This window comes from Balaenoptera musculus, chromosome 13 (assembly GCF_009873245.2).
Source record: "Balaenoptera musculus isolate JJ_BM4_2016_0621 chromosome 13, mBalMus1.pri.v3, whole genome shotgun sequence".
Taxonomy (NCBI): Eukaryota; Metazoa; Chordata; class Mammalia; order Artiodactyla; family Balaenopteridae; genus Balaenoptera; species Balaenoptera musculus.
Genome location: NC_045797.1, coordinates 14,412,214 through 14,437,859, shown reverse-complemented (window position 1 = coordinate 14,437,859; position 25,646 = coordinate 14,412,214). Strand labels below are relative to the sequence as shown.

General features: G+C 54.8%; 1 protein-coding gene across 3 annotated transcripts in view; it reads right to left on the bottom strand.

Moving 5' to 3' along the window:
* POLR1A (RNA polymerase I subunit A) overlaps positions 1–25,646 on the bottom strand; it is a 77,199-nt gene that overhangs the window by 4,164 nt on the left and 47,389 nt on the right. For 2 of the 3 annotated variants that reach the window (XM_036873436.1, XM_036873437.1), the window contains exons 15-30: positions 23,795–23,944; positions 22,567–22,750; positions 20,157–20,239; positions 19,879–20,037; positions 17,930–18,028; positions 16,778–16,930; positions 15,394–15,476; positions 13,418–13,583; positions 12,357–12,578; positions 11,226–11,440; positions 9,097–9,264; positions 8,036–8,171; positions 7,378–7,535; positions 2,545–2,671; positions 1,108–1,218; positions 224–523 (exon numbers count right to left, since the gene is read on the bottom strand). In XM_036873436.1, coding sequence (XP_036729331.1) covers positions 224–523; positions 1,108–1,218; positions 2,545–2,671; positions 7,378–7,535; positions 8,036–8,171; positions 9,097–9,264; positions 11,226–11,440; positions 12,357–12,578; positions 13,418–13,583; positions 15,394–15,476; positions 16,778–16,930; positions 17,930–18,028; positions 19,879–20,037; positions 20,157–20,239; positions 22,567–22,750; positions 23,795–23,944 — 2,514 coding nt within the window. Of the gene's footprint in view, positions 1–223; positions 524–1,107; positions 1,219–2,544; positions 2,672–7,377; positions 7,536–8,035; positions 8,172–9,096; positions 9,265–11,225; positions 11,441–12,356; positions 12,579–13,417; positions 13,584–15,393; positions 15,477–16,777; positions 16,931–17,929; positions 18,029–19,878; positions 20,038–20,156; positions 20,240–22,566; positions 22,751–23,794; positions 23,945–25,646 lie in introns of those variants that run through there. The other variant, XR_005022420.1, reaches the window with a different exon arrangement.

Sequence of the window (25,646 nt, the reverse complement as noted above, 5' to 3'; positions counted from 1 at the left end):
ACACGTTAACGCACGTGTTGTACCGAGGCCTGAAGTACAACGTGAAAGCACCCGTAGGGTCTGGTGGCTCAGATCCCCGCGCAGCGAGAGGACTGGCCCACGAGGGTGTGAAAGTCGAATGTGCGAGGCCATGACCGGGGGCAGCAGGTGCGCATCTGCCACCAGCCTCTTTAAGGGACCTGGGGTTGAGACGAGAGCAGCCGGCGGCCGCCCCGGCACTGACCTGGCACCACAGGCCGCCCTGGGTGTCGTACTGGTAGTCCTCTATGAACGGGTGGCACTCGCGCACCGCCCGCACCCGGCGCTCCACCGCCTCGGCGCCCTGGGGCTCCCGGCTGCGGGCGGGCTTCCACGGCTGCGTCAGGGGGGCGGCGGGGAGCGAGTCCTCCTCGGGGCCTGAGCCCCCCTCCTCCTCCTGCGCCGGGGCCTGGGGAACGCCTTCCCCGAGGACGGTCCCTTCCTCCTGCAGGTCGTCGTCGTCCTTGTCCTTCTCCTCCTCCTCCTCCTCACTCTCGTAATCGACCTGGAGCGGGGCGGAGCGCAGGCCGTGTCACTCGGGCCCCACCAGCCGCTTGGGCCTGGCCTGCACAACAGGCACCCCTGCAGAGGCCTCAGCCGCTGGCTGACCCCGGCCCCGCCCGCTCCGTCGGCCCGGCCGCCGTCCTCCCCTCTTCCCCGGGGGATGCCAGCCCCTCAGTCCCAGGGCCCCCTCCTCTGAGCTGAACCCCGCCCCCCGCCTCTAGCTCTCTCACCCGTGAGCCCGCTCCGCCCTGCCCCACCGCCCTCCGTCCTGGCAGCAATTGTGGCAGTGGAGGACCAGTAACGGGGAGGAGAAGGAGGTATTTTCATGGCAAAGACAGACGGCGGCCTGACTTCCTCTCCCTGCCCAAGGCCTCCGGGTCCTCGAATCTGAGTCAGACGCAGGGACAGCCAGCCCTTGCCCACTCGCCACCCCATGAACAGCGCCTTGTCAATCGAGTGGTGCGCTGGGCAGACTGCCTTGCTTCAAGGCCCCTGATGGTTCCAGCACGACACAGAGGGGTGGCCTTATGCACCAGGGGGTGAGCCCTCAGGTGTGACGAAGGTGTCACCTCAGAGTCCCCTCACCTCCTCCTCTTGTTTCTCCTTGCGTTTGGCGTCCGAGGCATCAGCGTCTCCCTCCTCAGCTTCGGCGTCCACAATGTGCCCCTCCTCTTCCTCATCGCCGTCCTGCTCTCCCTGGGGTTTGGGGACAAGAAGGAGAAAGATGAGCTCTAATACCCAGTGCTTGGTGAATCCATCTCTCCACCCCCCACACTCGCCCATCCACCTGCCTTTCTCCTTACTCACCCAGCCACCCACCTGCCCACCCACCCATCCACTCGTCGTTCAGCCACCTATCACCTTCCCAACTATCCATCGACCTACCTTCCACCCCCCTACCCACCCCTGGATTCCACGCTTCCTTCTCTGCAGCCTAACTCTTTACACGTACCACCCGCAAAATCTGGCATTTAAAAAAAAAAAGAAAGAAAGAAAGTGCCAAGGCTTTTCAAGTCATTAAAAGAAAATGGTGCTAGTGTCATTCCAAGTATTTTTGTTATGGGTGGAGATGAAGAGAAAGAGTTGTCTTGGTATTTTAAAAACCAAATATCTATACCTTTCTCCTGGCCTTGGCTCTTAGTTCCTTATAGTCTCCTTCTGGGTGATTTGAGAATTAAGACTGGGCAGCCTTTCAAAGACATCCCGTGCCCATTTGTGCTTGAGTTAGCCAACTGGTAGACCCCGGGGCAGGAGACCTGGCACTCTCTCTGTCTAGGTAGGCCAGGCCCTCATTTTAGGGATGAGGAGACAGGCCCAGAGAGAGGAGGTGACATAGCTGAGGTCACCGAGCCGGGAAGGGACAGGACCAGTCTTCGTTGTGGCCCTGTCCAAGCACAGCACAGCCCTACCAACTGCCGGCTCAGATGACACCCAGGGACCTGCCCCACACTGCTCCTGGGCCTCTTGGCAGATGAGGTACCATCATTCCCGGACTGTTTTGCCTCCAATGGTTTTTCCCTGGCTCTATCCTTTTTCGTCACTGTAGCCCAACTTCCCTGCTTCAAAATGCCTCTCTGGTCCTTGCCTAGTACTCTGTGGGCCTCAATTCATCTGGCCTAGGGAAGTCAAAGGCAGAGTAAACAAAACCAGAAAAAGAACTTCCAAGACCTCGGTGGGTACCATTACTTTGAGTCTAACCTCAGGATAAAAAACATCACTGACAGAGGGGTCCCTGAGAGCAGAGAGATGGATGACCTGGGGCCCTCGCCCAGGGCCAGGCAGACTATCATGCCCGACACGGCCTGCCACACTCAAGAAGAAGAAAATGGTGCTTTTCGGCTCTCTCAGAACAGTGGAGAAACGCTAAGGTAAGCGGAGAGATGGGCCAACAGCAGGAAGGGGCTCGAGGAGCACCAAGGATAGTCACAGAGCCGTCCTAGGAGAACTGACTCAGTGAGCCGCCACCCGATGTGCTTCCCAGCCCTGGACCCTCCCCAAGGGGCCCTCAGGGGACTCGCTCACCCGGCTCCTCTCCAACTCGCCTGCGTTGTCTAGATCCCGCTGGGTAGCTCTCCGCGTGTTTACGCTTCTGAAAGCTGACGCTTTACTATTCTTCTTTCTGATGGATTCCATCAGAATTTTAAAGAATCTGAAACGAGAAGAAAGCCACGCAGCCCCGTTCAGTACCAGCACCTCCATTCTCCCCTCCCTGTGGGGACAGGACGCTCTAAGGATCTCACACCACCGAAGGTGATGTCGGGGATTTCTACAGGAGACGGAGACCCTGCCTCTCCCTTCAGCTCACTTTTCCCCCTCCTGCTGTTTCTGGGTGGTATATGGTGCATCAGAAGGAACACTGCCCCACACCCAATAGGCCTGGACTGAATACGTGCCCTGCCACTCCCAGGGTGCGTGGCCTCGATCACCACAGATGGTCTCCTGAGCTTTACCTCTGTCTTCCGGAGAACGCGGGTATTAGTAGATACCATGCAGTCTTGCTTTAGGGATCAGAAACAACACCACATCCGATACCTGTCATGGGGCCTGGCAGGCTGGCTGCTCAGCAAGTGACAGTTTTTGGTGCTGTGTGGCGGCCGTCTAACTCGGGTGGCAGGGCCTGCAGCGGGAGAGGGGAGGCCAGGCCGGGACGAGGGCCGCCCCCAGCCCGCCGCCTACCGCATCTCCAGGAAGTGGCTCTGCTCAGGGCTGGCAACTCCTGTCTCCTCGGTGTGGGACCCCCGACAGTTTGATGAGAGAAATAAGATGTGGAAGAGCTTATCGGGATCTCCAAGGCGGTGACAACTTACTTTGTGGCAGTAAATCATGTCGACAGGTTAGAACGAAAGCAATTTAAAAGGACCAACTTGAGGCAGAGCCCAGAGGACCTTTCCTGGCCCCTGGGCCCTTCCTCCTGAGTTATCTATTTAATGCTTCCTCTGGGCCTCACCCTGTCTCCCGCCCCCTGCTCCTTTCTTCATATAACCTCTTGCCTGTCTTCTGCATCAGGCCATAGCAGCAGACCAGACAGCCTTCTTTTAATTATATAAAGTATCAGTTCCTCATCTGCCCAGCCAGCCATCCTGTGTTCTCCGAGCGCCTGTGACGGGCCCACCATGTGCCAGCCCTGAGGGCAAAGCAAGGCTGAAAAGACAGGCACTTAAGAGCTTTAACTGGAGAAACAGGCAGGTCAGATGTTTACTATTTTGTTCATTAAAAACAAAAGACTGCTACTCTCCCTCCCTACCATTTTTTTTTTCCCCAACTTTTTAAAGTTGTACAGGGTTTTGGCTGAGTTTCTGCCCTTGGCAGAAAAAAGCCTCCTCACCACCGATCCAAGGAAGAGCCTGGTCACCAGGTGCTGTGGACAGGGACCAGAGGGCCAGACAGGGGGGGGAAGCCTGGCTTGACTTTAGAAAGACACAGTCCACCCGGGAGGAGGGGGCGGAAGAGATGTTTCCGAAAGGACAGGCTCTGGTTCAAGTCTCTGTTCTGCCAGAGTCTGGAGACAGAGACAGACGAGGGCCTTGACCCCGTCTGTAAGTCTTGGGACCGCCCCTGCCCCATGCCTGAGCCTGCAGCGCAGACTGCAGGGCGTGAAATGACACGGACGGGGTGTGAAGCTGGGCCGCCCCGCACACACAACCTGCTTGTCGCCTCCCTCTGCTGTGGGGCTGCCGCCCTGGCCTGTCCCTTCAGGTGACATCACCCCTCTGAGGCTCCCCCGCCAGCACTTCAATCCCCGCAACTGGCCTCAACCCGTCACCCACCTGCTCTCACCCCCTGCACGTGCATCGCTGGGCTTCTGTTCGGGCCACGTGCACCACCATCAATCTCCCCAGCCTCCCATCGACCTGTTGGAGCCGCGCCCACGCCCACGGTGGGGTCTAAGCGCAGATGGAACCCCCCAAGAGACCTTCCCTAATCCCCCCGGTGCAACTCCTTTCTACCCTGCCCGCCTCTTCTGGTGAACAGGACCAGTGCAGAACGTGACAGAAGGTGAGAAAGGAGAATAACACCCTGAACGGTAAGTGGCAGGCATGTCACCTGTGTGCCAGAAGTTCTCCCGGGGGTACAAAGAGTCTGCCCTTCTGTGATTTTGCCCAGAGCCAGGAAACCGGAGGCCCACAGTGACTGCTCTGTGAAGGTCGTGCTGTTTGTCAGAATGTGGCAACTGAGGGGGAACTGGAGCTGCAGAGAAACCTCCGTCCCACATAAATAATCACCAACAGGGAGCATGACCCTCGGCTGTTTCCGAAAGTGCCTGCCAGCAGCTCCACCACCTGCTGTTTGCAGAGTCAGACTCACAGAAGCTCTCGCTGCAGACTGCCGACTCAGTGGTACACGGCTGGGGACCGGAGGCCGGAACTCACACCCCTGCCTCCTAGCTCAGTACTCCTGCCACCTCACCACCCCGGCCCACCTTCCAGATCATTTACACACATATCCAAAGGGATGGGCACCAGGACAGATATTTAGGGGAGCTTCACGGCTTATACACCTCCATCTAGGGAAGTGCCTCTGTGTCTCTGTTTTTTTTTTTTTCTCCAATCTGTGTCAAAAGAGTCTCAAGATCCCACAGCTGGGAAAGAAGAAGGGAAGAAAGGGAGGGAAAAGGGGAAGAGAGAGAAAAGGGGGTGGAGATGAGAGAGGAGAGAGGGGAAAAGGAAAGGAGAAAGGAAAAAGAAAACGCTCCCGGTGGGGGGGTCCCCTCTTCTGAAGGCACACACCCATCCCCGTGCGGTCTCCAGGGGGCCTGCGTGAGGCTGCTTCGCTGCCCAGGCCTGGCAAAGGCAGCCCAACCACTACCCCTTCCACGAGCTGCTCCCTCTCTGGCCCCCCTGCCCAAGTCACAGGGCAGCTCCACCAAGCGCGACTGCACATGGCTTTGTTCATCACAGCTTTTCAAGTGCACAAGCCAAATACAGAGAAGGAGTTGACTAAGTATTTCACCACTGGGAAGAAGCCAGGGATCTTCCCTACCAAGAAGAAATTTTTAAAAAGTGATGAATTCTCAATTCCCCAAGGCAATGTAAAGAGGAAGAACTCTGAGCACAGCCTGGGGCACGCCTCGTGCGACCTACCTGCTTGGCAGGCCCACACCTGAGATGCATAGAAATGGGGCAGATCGCCGACCCCGCCTGCTCTCGGTAATTCTCAGGAGGCCACGTGATCCGAATTCCTATTTCTCAGAAAAGGGCCGCCTGGCCAGCACAAACAGCGGCACGCTTGGGAGTGACGTTCCTCCCAGTTAATTAATGAGCCGGCAGCTGGGGCACAGACAGGTCTCCTGCGACGTGACCCAGCACCCCGACAGCACTGGGCCTGCCTGATAAAACGAGCCTCCTCCACCCGGGTGAAGAGCGACATAGGTGCTTCCGAGGCCCAGCAAGCTCCCCCGTCCAAAGGGCTGAGTTCACGTCCAAGCTCATCTACCACAGCACCCGCCATCCTACGTGCCACCTGCTCAGGGGGCCAGGCTGCAGCCAGTCCCCATCTTCAGGTGACGGCAGGACAGTCACTCCCTCCCAGCTACACTGCCCTGGGGCCCAGCCTGTCAGTGGGCATCACTCAGTAAATATTTGTGGGATGACTGAGTGCGCGGACGTCCTGCCTCGACTCTGCCATCACTTCGCTACTTCCAAGCAGCTCTGGAAAACCTGAGGGCTGTTCTAGACTGAAGACGGTGGTTGGTGGTCCGTGGCCAAATCCTGCTGACATATGGGATCTATTTCAGCCTCACCAGGCTTTTTTTTTTTTTTTTTAATTAATTTAGTTAGTTAGTTAGTTTTTTGGCTGTGCTGCATCGCAGTTAGTTAGTTATTTAGTTAGTTTTTTGGCTGTGCTGTGTGGCATGTGGGATCTTAGTTCCCTGACCAGGGATCGAACCTGTGCCCCCTGCGTTGGAAGCGGAGAGTCTTAACCACTGGACCACCAGGAAGTCCCCTCACCAGGCTTTTAAAAAGATATGAATTAGTTGCCAATGTTTACAAATTAGAGATTTATCTATAAAAAGTAAAAGCAAGCAAACAGCCAAAGAAAGAAAAAAAGAGAGGCGGTTTTCTTCTTCTTATTTATCTGAATCAGAAGGTCTGGCCACCCTGGCCCACACCCCTGCCCGCTTGAGGCCGGTGGCGTGCTCTCCAGCTGGACGGGGGCCCCCAACCTGCCTCACCGGCCTTCTCACCTGCCGGCCCCGCAGCCATCTGAGTCTGTGCACCACGATCCAGGGTCACGTGGCCGGTCAGAAGTGCTTCGCTGGCTCTTCCTGGCTTCCCCAGCCCCAATATGACCACCCTTCTACTCCTGTGCACTCAGCACTGTGGGCCGTGCTTTCCAATGTCCAACAGTGACTTGAACTGGAGAGAAAATGGATGTTCCTTCTCCCCACCAGAAGGGAACCCGAATTTCTCTAAGCAGCTGAAGGTAACCCCGGTTATAGACCTGTGTTTAAGAGCAGCATGCTGGCAGTACACTGCTCCTTCCTCACAGAATATAAACGAATCAGGAACCACATCATGACAGAAATTAACACCACGTGCTGGTCTGACGTCACAGCAGCACCACTGCGACGGAGCACTGTTCTCTTTATGGTACATGAACTCCTCCACCTCAAAGCCTACAAACCCGAGTACACGAGACTCATGGGCCAGAGAGAAGAATAGGGGGCAGAGATGGGAATGTAGTTAATGCAGTCATACCCACAAGCCAGATTAGGCTGCAGGACCTGTTCTTTTTCTAAACACCTCCTTTGAAGGAATCATTTGGGCAAAAGCACCCAGTCTCTGGGAGTCCTGTGGCCAGAAGCCCTCAAGGTCCATGACAAAGTCAAGCAATAAGCACGGCCTGAGTCCTGACCTTGTTTCCATGAAATGCAGGATGTCCTCGGGTCTCAGGCACTTTTCCTGCTGGTAGTACGCGTGTGGCAGGAACTGAAACCGCAGCTGGTACACCCGGAACTTGTTCTGTCTCTCCCCCATAGAGAAGGACTCCTGGACATCAATTTTCTCCAACACCTAGAACCAGATTGACAGACAGAAACTAATTTTGCCCAAAGCCTGGGACTGAGCATTACAAGTGGGTTATGGGAAAACTGAGAGTTTGCAGGGACAGGGGCTGGGACCACAGGCCAAAATCCCAAAGAAACTCCAACAAGCTCTGCTGGTGTAGATCCCTCGGGGGGTGGGGAGAGAGACCCCCTCCCCCCCCCGTAGGCACACCTCCAGAGAACGGCCTGAGGCTGTAGGGCGCAGGCTTCAGCGGGGCTGGTAAGCTGACCCAGAAAGTGCCCTTATTCTTAAGGCACGTGGGAATGCTGCAGACCAGTGATTACCTTTAAAGCTTCCTGATCCATCCCTGCTTAGCAGCTGCAGAGAAAGCCTCCCTCTCACTGGGTGGAGTTGAGCAGGGTCTGAACAGCTGGCAAAGGCTGTTCTGCCCGGATGGGAGGACAGGTGGGAGGATGGGTGGGAGGATGCAGGAAAACGCCTGCACTGGGTCCCAGGGAGACAATTACCTCCCCGAGGCACACCCTGGTGAGCTGCTTCTTCAGGCTTTTCACTTTCTTCAGCGCTTTCTTGGTGCTGAATACAGGCACGCGCATCATGGGCGTCTTGATGTTGGCGCTGGCCACCATGAGAATCTCCCTCAGCCTGTCACAGAACAAGGGCGCATCTGATCGTAAGAGGCACCCGGATTCTGTATTGTTGCGAGGCCTTTCTCATAAAGATGTCACAGTTCTTTCAGGATCTGCCAGAGACCACAGGATCTCGTGGGGGAGATATGCTGATCAGGGAGTCCCAGCTCTGGCCCCGCGTGTGACAGCAAGGGACTCTTCTGTCAGCTTCCTCCACCGGAGCACGAGCTCCTCAAGGACAGGGCTGTGTCTTCTTCCTGTTTCCTACCACCTGTGCCTCGCATTACAGCGTGGGTGCTTACTGAACCATCGAGAGATGCCGGGAAGGGAAGCAGCGTCTGCAGCGCTCCCACTGGGCACAGGGACCACGGCTAGACCTCGGCCATGGCTCAGTCAACCTGCAGGGCCTGACTGCACGGTGCTCCCCGCCCTCCTCCCTCCCACAGGAAGCTGAGGTGCCTGAGTCACTCTGCTAGAAAGTAGCCGGGCCAGGCAGGTGAGCCTGATCTCTGTTCTTTCCCCTCGCCCAGCGGCCATCGTCCTGCAAGGTGCATACCTTTACCTGAAGGGCCAGGGCCCCTTTGGGTCATGTTCTAGGTGAGTGGTGCCCCCGAAGTTGGGCGACCAGACGGCCTGACCCCAGGAGTACGTAGTTTCACAAGCATCCCGGGTAACTTGGATACAGGAGTTGGTGGAGAGATAAATGGAGATGCTAATGCTAAGAGGCCTGGGCATGGATCCAACCACAGAAGCCACTGGGCTCTGGAGATTCCAACCCTGACCCCTGCTTTGATGAGACCCTGCCCCTCTCTCTCTCTCTCTCACACACACACACACACACACACACACACACTCTCTCTCTCTCTCTCTCTAATGAAATGACCTCCTCCCCAGGAGCAGGCTAGGACAGACCCCGCCCCTGCCCCCTCGCAGTCCCCCACCTGGGAATGCCCAGGGTGACATTCATCTCGCCTCTGCCGGCAAAGTGGAAGGTGTTCAGGGTCATCTGTGTGGAGGGCTCCCCGATGCTCTGTGCGGCCAGCAGGCCCACGGCCTCTCCCGGGTCACACAGCGAGCGCTGCCACTTCAGCTGCAGAAGAGTCCTCAGCCTGGAGATGGGGCAGGGGACAGCAGGAGTCGGGGCACAGACACTACCTGCCCGTCAGGAGCTGTCAATGCCACCCGCAAGCAGGGTACATGCACCTGTTACCTCTCCCTCTTTCTGGGCTTGTTTTTTCCTAAGCAAATGGTCCTTCTAAGCCTTAAATTCCGGCCAGTGACCCTGCAATGTCCTAAATGACACGGCACAGAGCCCAGCTGGGTAGCTGAAGCTCTAGACGTCCATGCTCGGACTGTTCACGTTCACCCTGAGAACGTCATGGAACTAGTGAGCTCACTATTCACGTTTCCCTTTGTTAATTCTTTTTTGCCCACTAGTTGTGACAGCTTGGAGAGGGCTTAAACCTCCCTCTGTGCAAACTAGGAAGAGGTTCACTGAGCAATTATGGGGATATGGGGGGGGAGGCGGGAAGGGGTGCTTACTTTCTTAATTAGTGCAAATGGCTACAGGCCACATTGGAAATGTGCGCACTCTACAATTTCGTAATTTACTAACCCTTCTTCCCATGAATGCCGGCCCTTTTAGAACAGCCAAGGAACACTGTATTACCCCGGAACATAGGACAAGGAAGCGGCTCAACAAACAGAGACTAAACGGGACATTACGTTTGAACACAGAGGAAGGTAATAAAACTACGTTTCTATGCAAGTTCTTTTCAAAAGTCAGACTTTCTGTGGCCCTGATGTGTCTTCTCTCCCTATCACTTCAAACCAGTGAGGTTTGACTGCCTATCAGTATTCCCGACAGGAAAAACCTTTAAATACTTCCAGAACTTTGGAGTTGCACCCAGAGCTTGCTGCTTGCTAACAGGTCCCCTGTGAGAGCCACTGCAGCATACGCTGCTTCCCTATCTCGGCCCTCTGAACCCAAGTGATGCTCCCCAGGGCCAAGCTCGCCCCACTCCGGATGCAGCACAGTCGGAGGGAGGACCCACATGGTCCTTCTGAAAGTAAAGGGCAGCATCCTGAGCTGTAGGGAGGCAGGCGAAGGGGGGCTGGGGAGCAGGGTCTTGCTCTTTTAGGGAAAGCCCGGCTGGTAGCTAAATCACAACCCGGCATGCTTTACTCCATCTTCGGATCTCTGAGGCCTGGCTGGAGAAAGTACTTCGAAGGATAAAAAGTAAGAGCCCTGTCTCTGCCCTCCAGGTCCTCCACCCAAGTGTTCTTCTTTGCTCATCCCCCTGCTGCAGTCCTAGTCCCTGGACCCTCAGCCTCTCCGCGCACCTGGCTGGGCTCCACCGGGTGCAGCACAAGCAGCCCGGCTACAGCGGATGGTCTCAGGCTTCCGGCTCTGCAGGCCAGGCTTGGCGAGCGGAGTGGGAAGGATCCCTGGATGACTGGTCTGAGGCCGACGCCCCAGCAGGCATTCCCTGGGGGCAGTTCTGATGCTTTAACTCACTGTGGCTCAGTGCTGGTCCATGCCTGGCTTCCCACTTGCCTAGGCCACGAGATTTCTTTTTCCTGTCTTATTTCTTTGCGAATAAGTCTAAGCTCAGGACTCCATGGGGTCCTTCTTCCTTGACGCTTCGAAACCCAAAACTCAAAGGATCGCTGGACTATTCAGACCAAACCCCTTAGGAAAGGCTGAGCTGTGGTGTCACGGGGGAGAGAATGGTCTGTCCCGGGTCACAGGGTTGGCAGCTGCTGACCAGATTCCCTGATTCTCACATAACTGTGCCCACCACACCACACTCAAGAGAGGGGCCACCTGTGCAGGGCTCTGTCCCCGCAGAGCGCTCTTCTCTGTCGTGGCCCAGGTGGGGGGTGGTGCACTCCTGCCTACCTGCTCTCATCCGTCCCACAGCCCTCAGGGCCTGCAAGGTGCCCTCTGTTTCACTTCCCTCCTTCTTGCTGGAGTCTTGAACCCAGGAGGCTGCCAGAGTGGGCAGGGAAGGGCCTGAGAAGCAGATTCTCCCTCTGCGTGTGCTGTGCAATAAATCAATGTCATTACCTGTCCAGAGAGAGCTCCGATTTCTCGTAACTCTTCTCTGCTTGAGCTGCCCACTCGCGACTGTAGCCATCCACCTTCTTTTCAAACGTTTCTGACACTGATGCAAGGTAGATGTCTGGGCGCCAGACAGACAGACTGGGGTCAGGACAAGGAGCCGCCTTCTTCTGGTATTTCCTCCGGCTTTGCTCGTCTAACTCAGCCCACATCCTCAACATCTGAAAGGAAGGATGGGCCTCAGCTACACTGGAGGACACCAGGAATAGGCTTCTCTTCCTGGGAGGTCCAGTAGGATAAGGAGGATCAAAGGCACTGGCTTCAAATGAGAATAGGGGAAAGAGACAGAAACCTGACGGCAATGAGAAAGCCATCTCGACATCTGAAACACGGAGAAACCGAACCCATCCCAGGGCGGACTGCGTGACCATGACTCTACAAGCGATTCGTCCTGGCCCTTCAAGCACAGGCAGGGTGACCACGTAAGTTACTGTCCAAACTGAGTGTCTTCTAGCGTAAAATGGGGCACTATTAATAATAATACTGGGATGAGAGGCAAAGCCAGGGCTGTCTCAGGTCAACAAGGACACAGTCACCACAAGCCAGGTGACTGTGCCGAATCCCTGTTTGTCCCCCACCCAGGCTTCCACACGCTCGATGCCCCAAAGCTGTCCCACAGCAACTGCTTCAAAGCGCTCCCCTGCCTCCCGGCTCCCAGCTGTGCTTGGCTGATGGGAGGTCCCAGAAGCAGAAGGGCATGTGGGAGGAGAGTGAGGCTGGGCATTCATCCCCCGCCCTCTCTAACGGACCTCGGAGCCCAGAACTCTTTGCTGAGGGCTCCTGTCAGCTGGCCTCTGCCCACGGCCACCCTCTCCACTCCTGGTGACTGTTCATGCCTGTGGGGGGCGGGTGGGAACCCAACTTACCAGCCCTAGTTCGTTTCCTGGAACCCTGTCCACACCTCTGTAAAGATCCCCTTCCTTAAATCCCTATTTGAGCGCCATGTTTCCTGACCAGCACCGAATGAAGCCAGATTTCATGACTGCACCTTCCACCGGGAAAACAACTCCTCATCCCCTCAACCCCTGACTGATCGCCCACCCCCACCCCACCCCCCCGCCCCAACCCCAGCACTACCTGGTGAGTCTCAGGGCTGCGGCCGTTCTGGTTTGTGCCCTCGAGGTTCAAGGCTTTCACAGCTGCTTGAATTTTCTGGGAATAATTCAAGAAGGCGCCTTTTCTCAGCAGGGTGTTGGAATGCTTGCTTTGCCATTTTTTGATGGCTTTGAAGTGGCGGAGAGCTTTCTGGGGATCTGCTCTGGATAAAACTTCATGGAGGTGCTTTGATTTCATTATCACCTAAACAAACAGACCACACAGACAAAACCGAAGAGATGAGGACGTAACACAAGGGCCATGTCACACAACTTCACAGGACGGAGGTGGCCCGTGTGGAGCCCTCACGATGCCCCTGGGGGGTCTGAGCACCCACTGCTAACCAGGGCCCTCACTCTGTGCCAGTCAGACTTGGCAGCTGGCGGTCTCAGGAGCTGAGGTCACGAGGGAGAGACCGTGACACTCAGAGTCCCTCCCGAACATGGCGCCAGGATGGAAAGGAGCCAACCCCAGAGCACAACCTTCAATTCGACCACCTGCTTCATGACCTTGGACAGGCCATGTCAGTGTCAGTTTCCCAATCTGCAAAACAGGGTGACTGCTGAGCCAACGGTGACGATCGCTCTCGGGGCAGTAAGGTGTGGTATGAAAACCGCGGGCTTGTGTGTCAGAGGGCCTGGGTGCAGACACAAGCCCTGCCACTCACCAGCTCGTCACTTAAACCCTGACACTCAGCTGCCTTGGCTGTAAAATGGGCAGAGGGCCACTTGCGTCCCCAGGCTGCAGGGAGGAGGAAGGGAGACAGCAGCCATGGTGCGCTCTAGTTTAGGGCCCAGCACAAGGCAAATGCCCCATGGTGCAGTTTTTCTAGACGTATGCGTGCCTCTCTGCCATCTCACGGGATGAAGCACACAGAGGGAGGGGCTCTGACATTGTCAGGCGTGCCAAGGCATCGCCTGGTGCTTTTGCACTCTTCCCACTCTAGTTTTCAGCGGCCACTCTGAGTGGCAAGGCTCAGGGCGGGAGGCCCACCGCACGGCCCCCGCCCCACGACCCACAGGCGCCGGGGGCCGGCACACTACCTCATAGTTGCTAGCGAGGAAGGGGAACTGCTTGGGCTGCAGGAACTGTGTCTTGGGGATGTCCAGGCCGTCCTCCCCGTACAGGAACTGCACCACGCTGCCGTCGCTGTCGCGGACCGTCAGGTCGTACTGGACGACCAGCCCCTCCAGGTGCTTGATGATGCACCTGTACAGAGACCACTGGCTCAGAGCCCACCACGCTCGCCACCTCCCAGGGCAGCCTCTGATGGAGCGGTTGGAGGGCAGAAAAGGGGACTGCTGTTCTGCAGCCAGGCAAGCCCCCAGCACAGGCTGGCTCCCATGCCCAGGCTCTGAGCTACAGCACCTCGAGGCCAGGGGCGGCAGCCACGTGTCTGAGGAGGTTGGCTGCCCCGCTCGACCCTGGCTCCCATCTCCAGCCCCAGCTGCTGGGACCACTGCCTGCTCTGTCGCTCCCTGGCATGGCAGAGCTCCCCCGGGACCAGTGTCCTTAGACCCAGGAGGCAGGCAAAGCAGCGGGGCTGTCTCCCCATCCAATGCTTCTCTCACGCCATTAGTCCAGAGACTGTCAGGGACAAAGGGGATCTTAGGAACTACATGCTGATGTGATAGCCCTAACCCGGTGCCTTTTTCCCTCAGTGCTCCCAGCAGTCAGCTACCTCCCTCAACCTGCCCCCTCTGCTGCCTTGGTGTTGGCCTTAGCTTACTTCTCTGGCCACCCTGCCTTGGTTTCTCCTCCTGCCACCTTCAGAGGGGGTTTCCTAGGAGCCACTGTTCCCCTGAGCTCCAAGGACAGAGCTCGGCACTATCTTCTTGGCACCCAGCCCAGGGCCTGGCAAGGCTGGAGCTGAGCACCCATGTCCCTTTGCTGAAGATGCTGAGGTGCCACTCACCTCACAGGGCCGCAGCTCTCAGCACCAGCCACGGCCCCGGAGGCTGCATCTCCAGGCCTCTCCCGAGCTTCAGGCCCCCTCCCTGGAACGTGTCCCCTTGATTATCCTGCCGCTGCCCCCTCACGCCAGCCACACTTTCTCTCTCCCCTCTGCAGCGTCTTGCTTTCTGTCCACCGTGCCACTGTGCTGCCACTCAGGCCTGACGCCTCCTGCCTCTTGTGCATTTCAGCAGGTTGCCCCACGTCTTTGCCGCGTCGGCTTCTCCCTTTCCGTCGCCACCCACAAGAGGCAGCCTACAGCCCCTGCTGTCTGAAGGAAGGCACGCGCCCTTTCTGCCATGACCCTCCACGGGCACAGGGGTCCTGCGGACCTTTGTGCCCTTTGCCCCAGCGGCTGCTGCTCTTCACTCCAGCCGGGATCCCTGACACCCTCCTCTTCCCTGCCCTGCATTCAGATGGCTCCACACAGATCCCCCACCCCCAGACTTGCGTGATCACTCGTTTCCTAGCTTTTTCTACACTCCACAGGTATCCTTGAATGATTTAAGAGGATGGAGGTGGCGTGTAACCCCTGCTCACAGGTGGATCTGGCCCTGTAATCTATGCCGGATGCAGGAACTCAGGGCGCCCCAGCCCAGACCTGCTTGTGTAATCTCCTCTCTGGGAGGAAAGGGAACACGTAGCTTCTCTGACTGGCCTGTTTGGGCAGGTGGGAGGTTGAAGCTTAAAACTGAGACCGGCCTGGCTCCGAGTGCCAGACTCAGGGGGCCTGGAATCCTCTCTGCCCCAACCACAGAGCCCTCCCGGGGCTGGGGGGGGGACCAGTTCATCACCACCCAGGACCTTTCCCCCCGGGGAAAGGCGCACACGCCGACGCACGGGCCCTTCCTATAAACCTCTGAGCTCACACTTTACCAGTTCTCTAGGAGGGGAAGAATATTTGCTATTTTCTGTCTTGGGCCACCCATGGGCATTTTTTTCTAGCAGTTTTTTCATCCAAAGGGATCTTAAGTGAATTGTCAATGAAAATGTGAAAAAAATGACAGAGGTGAATGGACCTGCGACGCTGATGCCACCTAAAGGTGGCAGAGCAGGTGCTCTTTACCTTTGGAGGTAGCCGGAGCGGCTGGTCTTCACAGCGGTGTCCACCAGACCCTCTCGCCCGGCCATGCAGTGGAAGAAGAACTCCTGTGGGAGAAGCGGGGACCCAGGTCCCAGGGGTGGCAGTGAGGACAGTGTGCTTCCTAAAGGGTGGCTCAAGCCAGTGCCCCTGGCAGCTGTGATGTCTCCCACGGCCCCAGGGACTTCTGCCCTCTCCTGGGGTTGCCTCTGTCTTATTCTGCCCGAGCGCAGAGGGACAAGTGGAACAGAAGTGCCAGCTCCCATTCCCAGGAGTCCGTCCTCAGTGCCATGTCCCACACCCCACATGCACCCCACTTTCCAAACAGAAATGGCACTGGTGCCTCATCATGTAGTAGTGTTTTCCAAAATTCCACGAGAAATGGGTTTATCACAGTAATCAGCAAACACGTACATACATACACACACGTGCCGATAAAGATAACATGACTCGAGCTAAAACTCTATGAAATGACCCCATCCCTCACTCTGATGCTTTCTTTACCACCCTACTCTGTTTCATTCTATGAAGTCAATCACTACCTATTACAATGATTTCATGATTCACTAAGGGGTCGCAACCAGAGTTCAGAACTCTCTGGTCTACGCCAGCTCTCCACCACCCTCTGCCAGAGGCCACGGATGACCACTGGAGGGTCCGCGTGGGACTGAGGGAGGAGCCCTGGGAGCAGCTGGTGGCCCTGACACGAAGGGTCGGTCCCGTTCACAACCTGGACTTAGTTGTCTGACCACAAGAGGCGTCCTTGCAGAGACGCACTAGACCAGGGAACAGGAGGTACTGACAGTCGAAAAGCCATTTCTGCCAAGTGTGAGGAGAAAACCTTTCTCTTAAGGGAGAGTTTTGTTGCTGACCGAGGGAAAACTAGACATTTGCTACAGCTGGTCAATTTTCCCAAGGTCAGGGAGGAGCCAGGGGAGGCTCTCTTAGGGAAGCTTTGTGAAGTAAATCTCTGTGATGCTCCTTTTGGCAACAGAGAGCACCCTGGTGAGGGGCCTCCCCGTCCCCAGCTGCCCTCAGATGCAGGGAAGAACCGGTTGACAAAGGGCACAAAGCAGGAAGAGGCAGAGCTGGGATTGATCTTATTCATCTTCCCATTCATCAGCAATCCTTCCCGAGCACCCACGATGTGCCAGGCACCGTGCTGGGCTCTGGCATTATGATGATAAACACGACATGGCTGTGTCCTTTTGGTCCTTGCAGGCCCCAGGGTCTAGTGGGTAAGCAGGGATAGCCTGGCACTTATTACTTGGCTGTCTTTGCTTAAAGCTGCTGGTGAAGGTCATAGGCCTCTTACTGTTGAGCCTAAGAGATGAGGAGAACAGCCCTAAGGAAAAACCAAAATACATACAGGAGGCTTGATGCCGGTGAGGAATCTGCCAGTGACGAAGCCGCCAGCCCTGGGGGTGAACTCATAAGGCTCGAAGCAGGGCAGTGACTTGCCAGATGCCATCAGCGGGGGTCTCCGACCTTCCAGTTCGATCTGGCCCAGCAGGCACGAGATCTGGGAGAAAGGAAACCCAAAGGCAACTGAAGACCCACATGCTCGTTAAATGATGCTCTGTCCCAGCAGAGGATGGGGGGGCCTGCTCTTCCAGAAAAACTGCATGGGATCCAAGTTCCTGAAGGCCAACCCAGATTGCTGAACGAGCCAAGAAAGCTGACCTTTCAGGAAGATAACCATGTCTTCCTTTCCATGACGGCAATTTTCGCATTTGGACTCAGTTGAAATGGACGGTGTTTGTAAAAGCAGCCATGTTTCAGAAGCATCACGTGGGTGTCAGGACCCCCCAGGTCCTAACAGGGAAACTGAGACTAGCAGAAAAAGTAGTTTACTGTGATCTTTGACATTCTCAGGTCAAAAGAGAATAAAACTGCCTATTAATGTTCTTGGGGGGAAAAGGGCAGCGGGTCTGGATTTTACTTAGTCAAAAGGGCTTCCTGATGGCCTCCAGCCTTTTAAGCCCATTCCTATTGCTCTCTACTCACCAGAGAATGAGAGGGTCCTTAAGACCCTCTCAAGGTCATCAAGATTTTTTTTAAAAGTTGCTAAAATTTGTGAAAATGCTGTGATAGCACTGCAGTAATTGGAGGAGATAATGAGCCAAAAATTAAAGGTTAAGAAACCTCTACGACAATCCCTATAATGTAATACTAAATGAAAAAAGCAGATCATGCAAAATTTCAGGATCTCAGCTAAGATTATAAATACACACACACCGTGTTTATATATAATGTGACTGTATAATAATACAGTATGTAAGTTTACAATATGTATCTGTTTGATACACATCAGTATCTGGATACTAATATCATTATCTGCCTATAACACTTAACAGTGGTTAGCACCTGCACTGATTTCTACATACTTTTGTATTTTTCATTACTTGCCACATTTTGTACGGAATGTGGATCCTTTTAAAAATAGAAACAAATCTGAAAAGTGCCTCCTGCAACTACCTCACCCTTCTGCAAACCAGCCAGCACCCGCCTTTGCTCACACCTGCATGGTATTCACAGTTGAACCTTTGGCTCCAGACTGTACCATCATCTGCAAGTTGTTCTCTGGGAACTGTCTGTGCAGGCCGAAAGGCATGCATGCCTGCGGATAGAACACACGCACTGGTCAGTGACTCACCCTCTTGGGAATCCCAGGTTCAGAAGGTAAATCCAGGATGCAGGAGCCAACACAGACTATTTATCTAGAGAGAAGCGCCAGATCCCACGCGAGGTAAGAAATCTCATCCGGCATCAACCCTTTGGCTAGAAGCCCTAGAGAGAAGTCTAAAGGATGGCCCAGTACAGCAGAAACTTAAACATTTTAAATCAACTATACTCCAATAAAAACTAAAAAAAAGAAAAAAAAAGAAAAAAAAGAAAAAAAAAAAAAAGAGGATGGCCCAGGGCGCTGCGTTCTCTTGACACCTCTGCCAGGAAGCTGGAAAGGAGATGCAGAGGGGCCAGCATCTCCAGTTCGTGATTCTGAAAAGCAGCTGGTTAAAAATAAAACCTAAGGTGGTGCCCTTGGGAACCTGTCCAGCAGAGCATGGCCTGGCCCTGGACAATAGCCATGATGACCAACGTCTGTGTCACATTCACGTTTCCCAACATGCTGCCCAAGTACCAAGCAGGAGGCTCACCTTGGCTCCTGGGCCAGCGGAAGCGGGCAAAGCCCCCAGGGGGACCAGGGAGATGCTGAGGTGGGGGGAGCTCTGAGTCTATCTAAGCTTCTGCGTAGGGTTGCAGAGACCCAGCCCCACACAGGAGAGGCAGAGTGGATGGGAAGAGATGGAGGAACAAGAAATAATCCTAAGACGCTTCTGAGACAACGCCCCACCCAGTATCCCCACGCAGCATCCCCAGTCAGCCCTAGAAGCTGAGCCTCCTGGTTTTCATGCAGTGCTGGAGGGCTCCTCTGAACCACGCCTCTCAAGGACGGAACTGTACCAACAGGGTCTGCATTCTTGGCAGCTGAGGGGATGCTGACAGCCAGTCAGAGGGCTCCACGAGCAAACACTGACTTCTGCTGGGCACCGGCCACGCCTCCCTTTCTCCTCCTCAGGTGGGGCCTCAAGGCCCAGGAGGCAGGGTGAGAGCCAGGTGGGCTCCTTCAAGCCGCAGGATTGGGAGCCCCAGCTCTGGGCTGAGAAGGCAAGAGAACCGGGATGCCATCCTGGCTTGTGTGGGGACGTCCCTCTCCTTTCTCAGCTGCGCAGGAAGGGGCTTTGGAGGACTGGCAGGGCGCTCACCTCACCCAGGGCACTGTGCAGATTAGCTCCTGAATCCTCCCTGCAAGCCCACGAGACCGGTGCTCTTCCCATCCCCACGCCCCTGGGGGAGGACACCTGGCTCAGACCGCTCACATCACACAAGGCCCGAGATCTCAGAGCAAGCCCGCGACAGAGCCAGGATTCGAGCCCAGGTCTTCACCCCTGGGTCCCCCATACAAGCAGCACTGGTGGTTTTTGATCCTTCATTCTGCCCCTCCACCCTGCAGTGGCCCCTGGGAAAGATTTTCTTCTGTCCCCTTTAATGCAGTTACCCCAAAATACAAACATTTAAAATGAAAACTAGTGGGGAATTCCCTGGAGGTCCAGTGGTTACGACTCGGCGTTTTCACTGCCAAGGACCTGGGTTCAATCCCTGGTCGGGGAACTAAGATCCTACAAGCTGTGCGTGGTCAAAAAAAACAAAAAAGGAAAAAAGAAAAATAGTGCAATGCCTTCTTTCTCAGCATTAATCAAAGACCTTTCCAGACCCCAACCGGGTGAGGGAATGAAGTCCTTGGCTTTTCAAAACGATCAGTTCTACTCGCCCCACCTCACATCTCACCCAGTCAGCTATTAAACAGCCAAATTGCTCCAAAGGGCCCAGAGTGAGAATCAAAATGTAATTTTTTAAAAAACCAGCATTCAAAATGGTGGTGGTAAGTGCACACACTGCTGGACTAACCTTGTTAATTTCATTGCTGTAATGGTTCACTTCCTCCTTGAACTTCAGATCAATCATGTTAAAATCCCTCTGGTCTTTGCCCAGATGGGCATCCTGCCACTTCCCTCGGACCTCATCACACGATGCCGCTTCTGGAAGGTTTAACGCAGCCCTGACAGCCTAGAATGAGAAAAGGAAAACGTCGGAGGCTGCAGCCAAGTGAGGGGGGTGTGGGCTTCATCTCGTGGGAGCCCGGCCAACCCTCTGCGGCAGGCAGTAGCCGCCCAGGCCCTCCTCACCCGGGGCCCACAGTGGGCGGACTCTTCAATGATCCTGTGTCTCCTGACATCTGCCTTCGGCTTGACCAAAATGTCTTCCACGCCTGTGAAGTGAAATAGACAAGCTAGGATGCAACCGGGCCTGACTTCTCACCAGGCCGTGAACTTGGTGAGGTCAGGGCACGGAGCACGGTGCCACGCATGCAGGGAGCACCTGAATAATGATGGTGACATTCGTACCATCTCTTAAGGGCTTACCATTTTACAAATGACAAAACTAAGGCTCGAACTTGAGCCCAGAGTCAGAGAGGCAGAAAGTAAATCCAAGCCCACGTCCCAAACTTGTGCTCTTAGCCACCAGCTATACTCCCTCCATTCAATAAAAACATGTTGGATGGATGGGCTAGAGGTGAAGATGACGTTTTGGGTGAAAAACTGAGTTTGAGGAAAGAAGAGAGGGAGGGAGAGGACATCCTAGTTTTGACTCCCAGAAGTCACACGTCATAGGGACCAGCCTATATGGTTGTGAGAATGCGTGTGCAGGCACACACACAGACATGCTCAAGCCTGGGCGACAGGGACCACCACCGCAGGGTCCCCTTCATTGCCCTGGAAGGAGGAAAGCCTGGGTCACTTCAGTTAAGCCTGTCCTTCTGGCTTCGAAGGGCTGAGGAATTCCTCACCTTGGGCAAGAAGTCTTCCCACTTTCTCTTTCAATGAACTATTTTCTGTCTACATCTGAGAGCTACTGGACTCCAAAGTCCCTCGGTCAAGGTCTGAGTGGGAAGGGAGACAAAGGTTGCACTGTTCCAAAGCTGGGCTAAGATGGCTGGGACTCCCACATGCAATCTCCTGGAAGCTTGAGAGCCTCTAAAGAACTTGTGTGAGCAGGAGGGGAAAGAAACTGTCCCTCTGTGAGGAAGCCACAACCATGAAAGTGGGCCCTTCCATGGGGTCAGCTCCAGACCACCTTGCTGTCCCTCCAGTGACCTCCAGCTGCGAGGGCTAGAAGGCACCATGGCTAGCCCGGCCTTCCCTCCGAGCTCGACGCCCAGCTTGGCCCTGCGCCCTCTCAGTCTCTCGGCACCAGATGGTCTTTGCACTTCGGCCAATTTCTCCTCGTACCATGTGCTAAGCAGAGCTGACTGTTCGGTTTGGTCCTCGTCACTGTCTGGGTGTGGGATCTTCCTCTACTTTTCGTTTTTGAAGATATTTGTTCAAGGGTGTTCATCCCAGCAATATCGTGAAAACCAGGAAAGAGCTTAAATGTCTAATAACAGGAACTGGTTAAATAAGCTACGGTACATCTACACAAGTAGAAGAGTCTGTAGCCACAGACCTGAGGATGTCGGTTTATATTTGCTCACCCAAGAGGACATTTATAAAACACATCTGCAAATGGAGGGAGGAGAGATTACAAAACACTAGGTAGTGTAGGATCCCCTTTTTTCTGAATGTGTTTGCACTTGGAAAGTCTAGAAAGACACACATCAAATCGACATTGCTGGTTATCTCTGGCAGTGGAATGCTGGGTGATTTTAAATTATTTTCACACCTGTACTACATTATTTTGACTTTTCCACAGTTAATATAAATTATACAGTTATGCAGACCCCGCTGCAGGCCAACGAGCAAACTCCAGCTGCGGCAGGCCCGCCGGCCCTGTGTCTGCACGCCAGCCAGACCACGGACACACAGTCTCAGTCCCACCGCTGCTGGTCTTGTCGGCTGGACGATTCCCACGCTCACTGGGGCCCCTGCTCAGCACGCACCCCGTCACCCATTCCTCACAGGGAACTGCCGAAGGGCTCGGGCTCCGCTCTGCGCACCTGGAGACGCGCTGCCCTGAATGAGCTCAGGGCACGGAAAGTATCTGCACACTTGTTTCCTTTACCAAAGCCCACTTCCTAAAACAGCGGGCTCTCATTTCCAGGGAGGAAACCAGAGAGTTCCTCCTTCTATCTTAGGATCACCTGACAGGTCGGCCCCAACGTGGTGTTTCCAACCTCACCTGCTGCGTCGGGAGGTGTAGGCACTTCTGACAACAGGGAGGACCCTAGATGGAGTGCGGAGTGCCTGGAGGATTCTGCAAGGGCACTTGCAAGAGAGAATGGAGGTGAGTGTGAGTGTGAGAACATAGGTCTCAGGGATCGAAAACCAGAAAGGGTGGGGCTGAGAAAGGGACAGAATGGAAATGGAGATGAAGGTGCAGGGGGGTGTCATTCTGTGCTGTGTGAAGAAACAGGGGGTTGGGGGGCGGGGGGAGCACTGAGAAGGAGCAAGGCTGTGAAATGTCGCTGGTGGCCGAGTGAGGCTGCCTTTGTAGAAGGAGCCCGCTGTTCCCCTGGAGGCTGCTAGTAGAGCCGGGGAGACATGCCGGTGGGCGTGCTGGCCAGGGGAGGGGGCCCCAGGGCCACCTGCCCACACTCACCCAAAGTGAAGCCTCTGTAGAGCTGCAGGTAGGCGGTGAAGAGGCGGGCCAGGCAGGTGAGAACCTTGCCACTGGTCTCCCCGCCGTAGATCTCGTAGCAGCAGTGGACCAGGCCGTAGGCGGAGCTCCCGTAATGCGCCTTGTCCAGCACCCCGCAGAGCAGCTCCCCTTCCCTGATGATCACCTGCAGAGGGACGGCCACCAACGCTGGGCTGGAGGCAACGCCTCCTGTGTGAGGCCCCCAACCCCACCCCATCTCGTGTCTTGTTAACCCTATTGTAACCTGCCTCAAGCCCTTGATGCAAAGAAGACTACACACACACACATACACACACACACACACACACACACACACACACAGATATTTCAGTGTGTTCTTCTGCCCCCCTGCTCCCTCCACCTATCCGTACTGACTTAAAGTCAAGGATCCTTGACAAAAGCCTTGTGACTGGAAATGAGAACACCTAGCGTCTAAACTTCATAACCGTGACCTTGGCCTAGGTACTCCCTTCCTTGTACCCTGGGAATAAGAAAAACACAACCTTTTTAATATCATTTAAGGCCTGAATTTGTACTTCCATAAAGTTGGGTTCAAGCATTAGAAGCTAATTCAAGGAAGGACTTCCAGTTGCACAGTGCCACACACATTAAGCATATAATCTACGAAGGGAAAGAAGAGGGGCAGCTTGGGTTCCAAATGCAATGTGTGTTAGACCCTGTGACAAAGCACTTGTGAGCTGGGGCCTTGGGGATACTCCCCCACCAAGAGCACACAGAGGCCTTGGCAATCTTCAGTGTGTCGCTCTCCCGCAGCAGCACTGTGCCCCCCGGGTTTGGCTGCCCTGGGGCTGCCCCCGAGGCCTGGTTCCTAAGCACAGAGCTGGGGGGTGTGAAACCTCACAGCAGCGTAATGATCTTCAGCCTCTCAGGGGTCTCAGGGGAAAACACAGGGTCTGCATTTCCAAGCTCTGCTGAGTCAAGTTCAGAGGCCTTCTGCCACAGAAGCCTTTCCGTGCTGGTTATGAGTTTTATACTGAGAGTCAAATGCTACTGGTCAACTCTTACTCTTTCCAAAACCGAAGTCGACACAGTTTGGGTACGACTCCTTCCCTTCAGGCACGACTCCTCTTTCTGTGCACGTGTCTCCATCTCTCTGTCCTGGTTTTAAATCAAGCTGCCTAAACCCAGCACTAGAAGGTCTCCAACCCGCACAGCTGGGCAGCCACACCTGGGACTCGCACATGGAGTCGGGGTTAAAGCCAGGAACGGGCCGAGGAGACTCCTTCACCCAGGCCTTCCCGCCAATCTTCGCCTTCCCTGACAAGTTCAGTGGGACGTGATCCTCTGGGATTATGTTGATGAGCAGCGTGGACACAACCTGGAAAGAAAGAGAAGACAAAGCGGATGGCGGGAAGGGAAGCTGAGACGTTCCCTTTTAGGACCTCCTGTCCCTGTTCATCCTGAAACGCAGACAACTCCATTCTGACGAGCTGGAGGTGAAGCAGAAAACAACGAACAAAAAAAACCCACCACCACCAAAAAAGGGACAGTTTCTTGTCTGTGGGACAAGATCTCAGTTTTTACTTTTCTGCTTACATGACTTAGGAGGCAGTTTAGGATCGGAAACAAACACATACCACTAAGAACTTCACTTCTTCTTAGAGTGAACAATCCCCTAGACTTGAAATTAAGTTCTTGAAGAGCCCAAAGGAAGAAAAGGAAAATAAATTGCTGTGGGATCACAGGAGAGGAAGATTTAAATTTGTATGTGGTTAAAAAAAAAAAAAAAAAAAAAAGGAAAACAAAGACAGCAGGGTTGAGAGAGATGGCGGGGCTCATAACACTGCCCAGGGAAAGGCAGCCCTGACGCGTGAGCCCCAGGACTGAGGCAAAGCGTGAGCCCCAGGACTGAGGCAAAGCGTGAGCCCCAGGACTGAGGCAAAGCGTGAGCCCCAGGACTGAGGCAAAGGTCCAGGAACACTCGTCAGAGGCATCCTGCTCTCATTTTCAGGCCACATCAAAACAGATGACAATTATCACATACAGTTAGTAATGTCCTCCCACAGAGCAGTGCTGACTTTCTGGTGGGCACCAAGGAGGAAAAGATGTACAGACTAAGAATCCAGTGTTTTCCCTCTGAAGAGCTTCACAGAGGAGGCCCGAGGTATGTGACCGAGAAGCGGGCTGCAGTGAAACTTCGGGGATAAGGGGGTGCCCCAGGGTCCACTCCATCACTGACTGGCCGTGGGCTGTGGGGCAAAGGGTTACGTTCTCTTAGCCTTAGCATTGCTCACGTGTAGCATACAGATGAGATCCGTTCATTCATTCAGCAATTATATACCGAGTGCTTACTTTGAGCCAGGCGCTGGGGGAGTCATGAATAAAACAGTCTCTGCCCTCAGTGGAGCCTCCAATCCCGAGGGGATCCACGCTTTGGAGGAAAATAAAGCGGGGAAGGAGGACCCAGAGTAGAGCAGGGGGAGAGAGTATCTGGGATTTTACATAAGATAGGCAGGGAAAGCCTCACCACGAAGGAGAAGGGAGCCCTGCAGAGATCAGATCATGCGTTTTGGGCAGAAGGCTTTTCGTTTGAGTGAGAAGGAAAGGTAATTGGAAGGTTGTGATCAAAGGAGTGACAGGCTCGGATTTAACTTTCAGCAGGATCACTTGTTCCAAATACATTCCTGGTCTGGACTTTGAAGCTAAGTAAATGCTGCAAAGAATAAGCCTCCCAAGTGACACTGACAAGAAGGACTGGCACTTTAGAAGCAGTTATTAAGGCGTCCTGAGTGGGGAGCACGTGGGACGCTGTCTCTGTGTGAGGTCTATCACAGGGCGCGCCGATGATGTGATTGCTCGGCCACCCAACGGCTCCCACACAATTCACTTTTCCACAGCTAATACCAGAAATAAATGTATTTGACTGGGATTAATTATGGCTACTGGAAGGCTGGGGAGTCCTTCCCCTGCCCAACTGGGCCCATCAGTATGGCCATCCACTCAATACACGGCTGCCAGCAGGAGGCCGAGAGAGGCGATTTCACAAACAGCTGCTCCGCAGAGAAGCCACATGGGGGCAG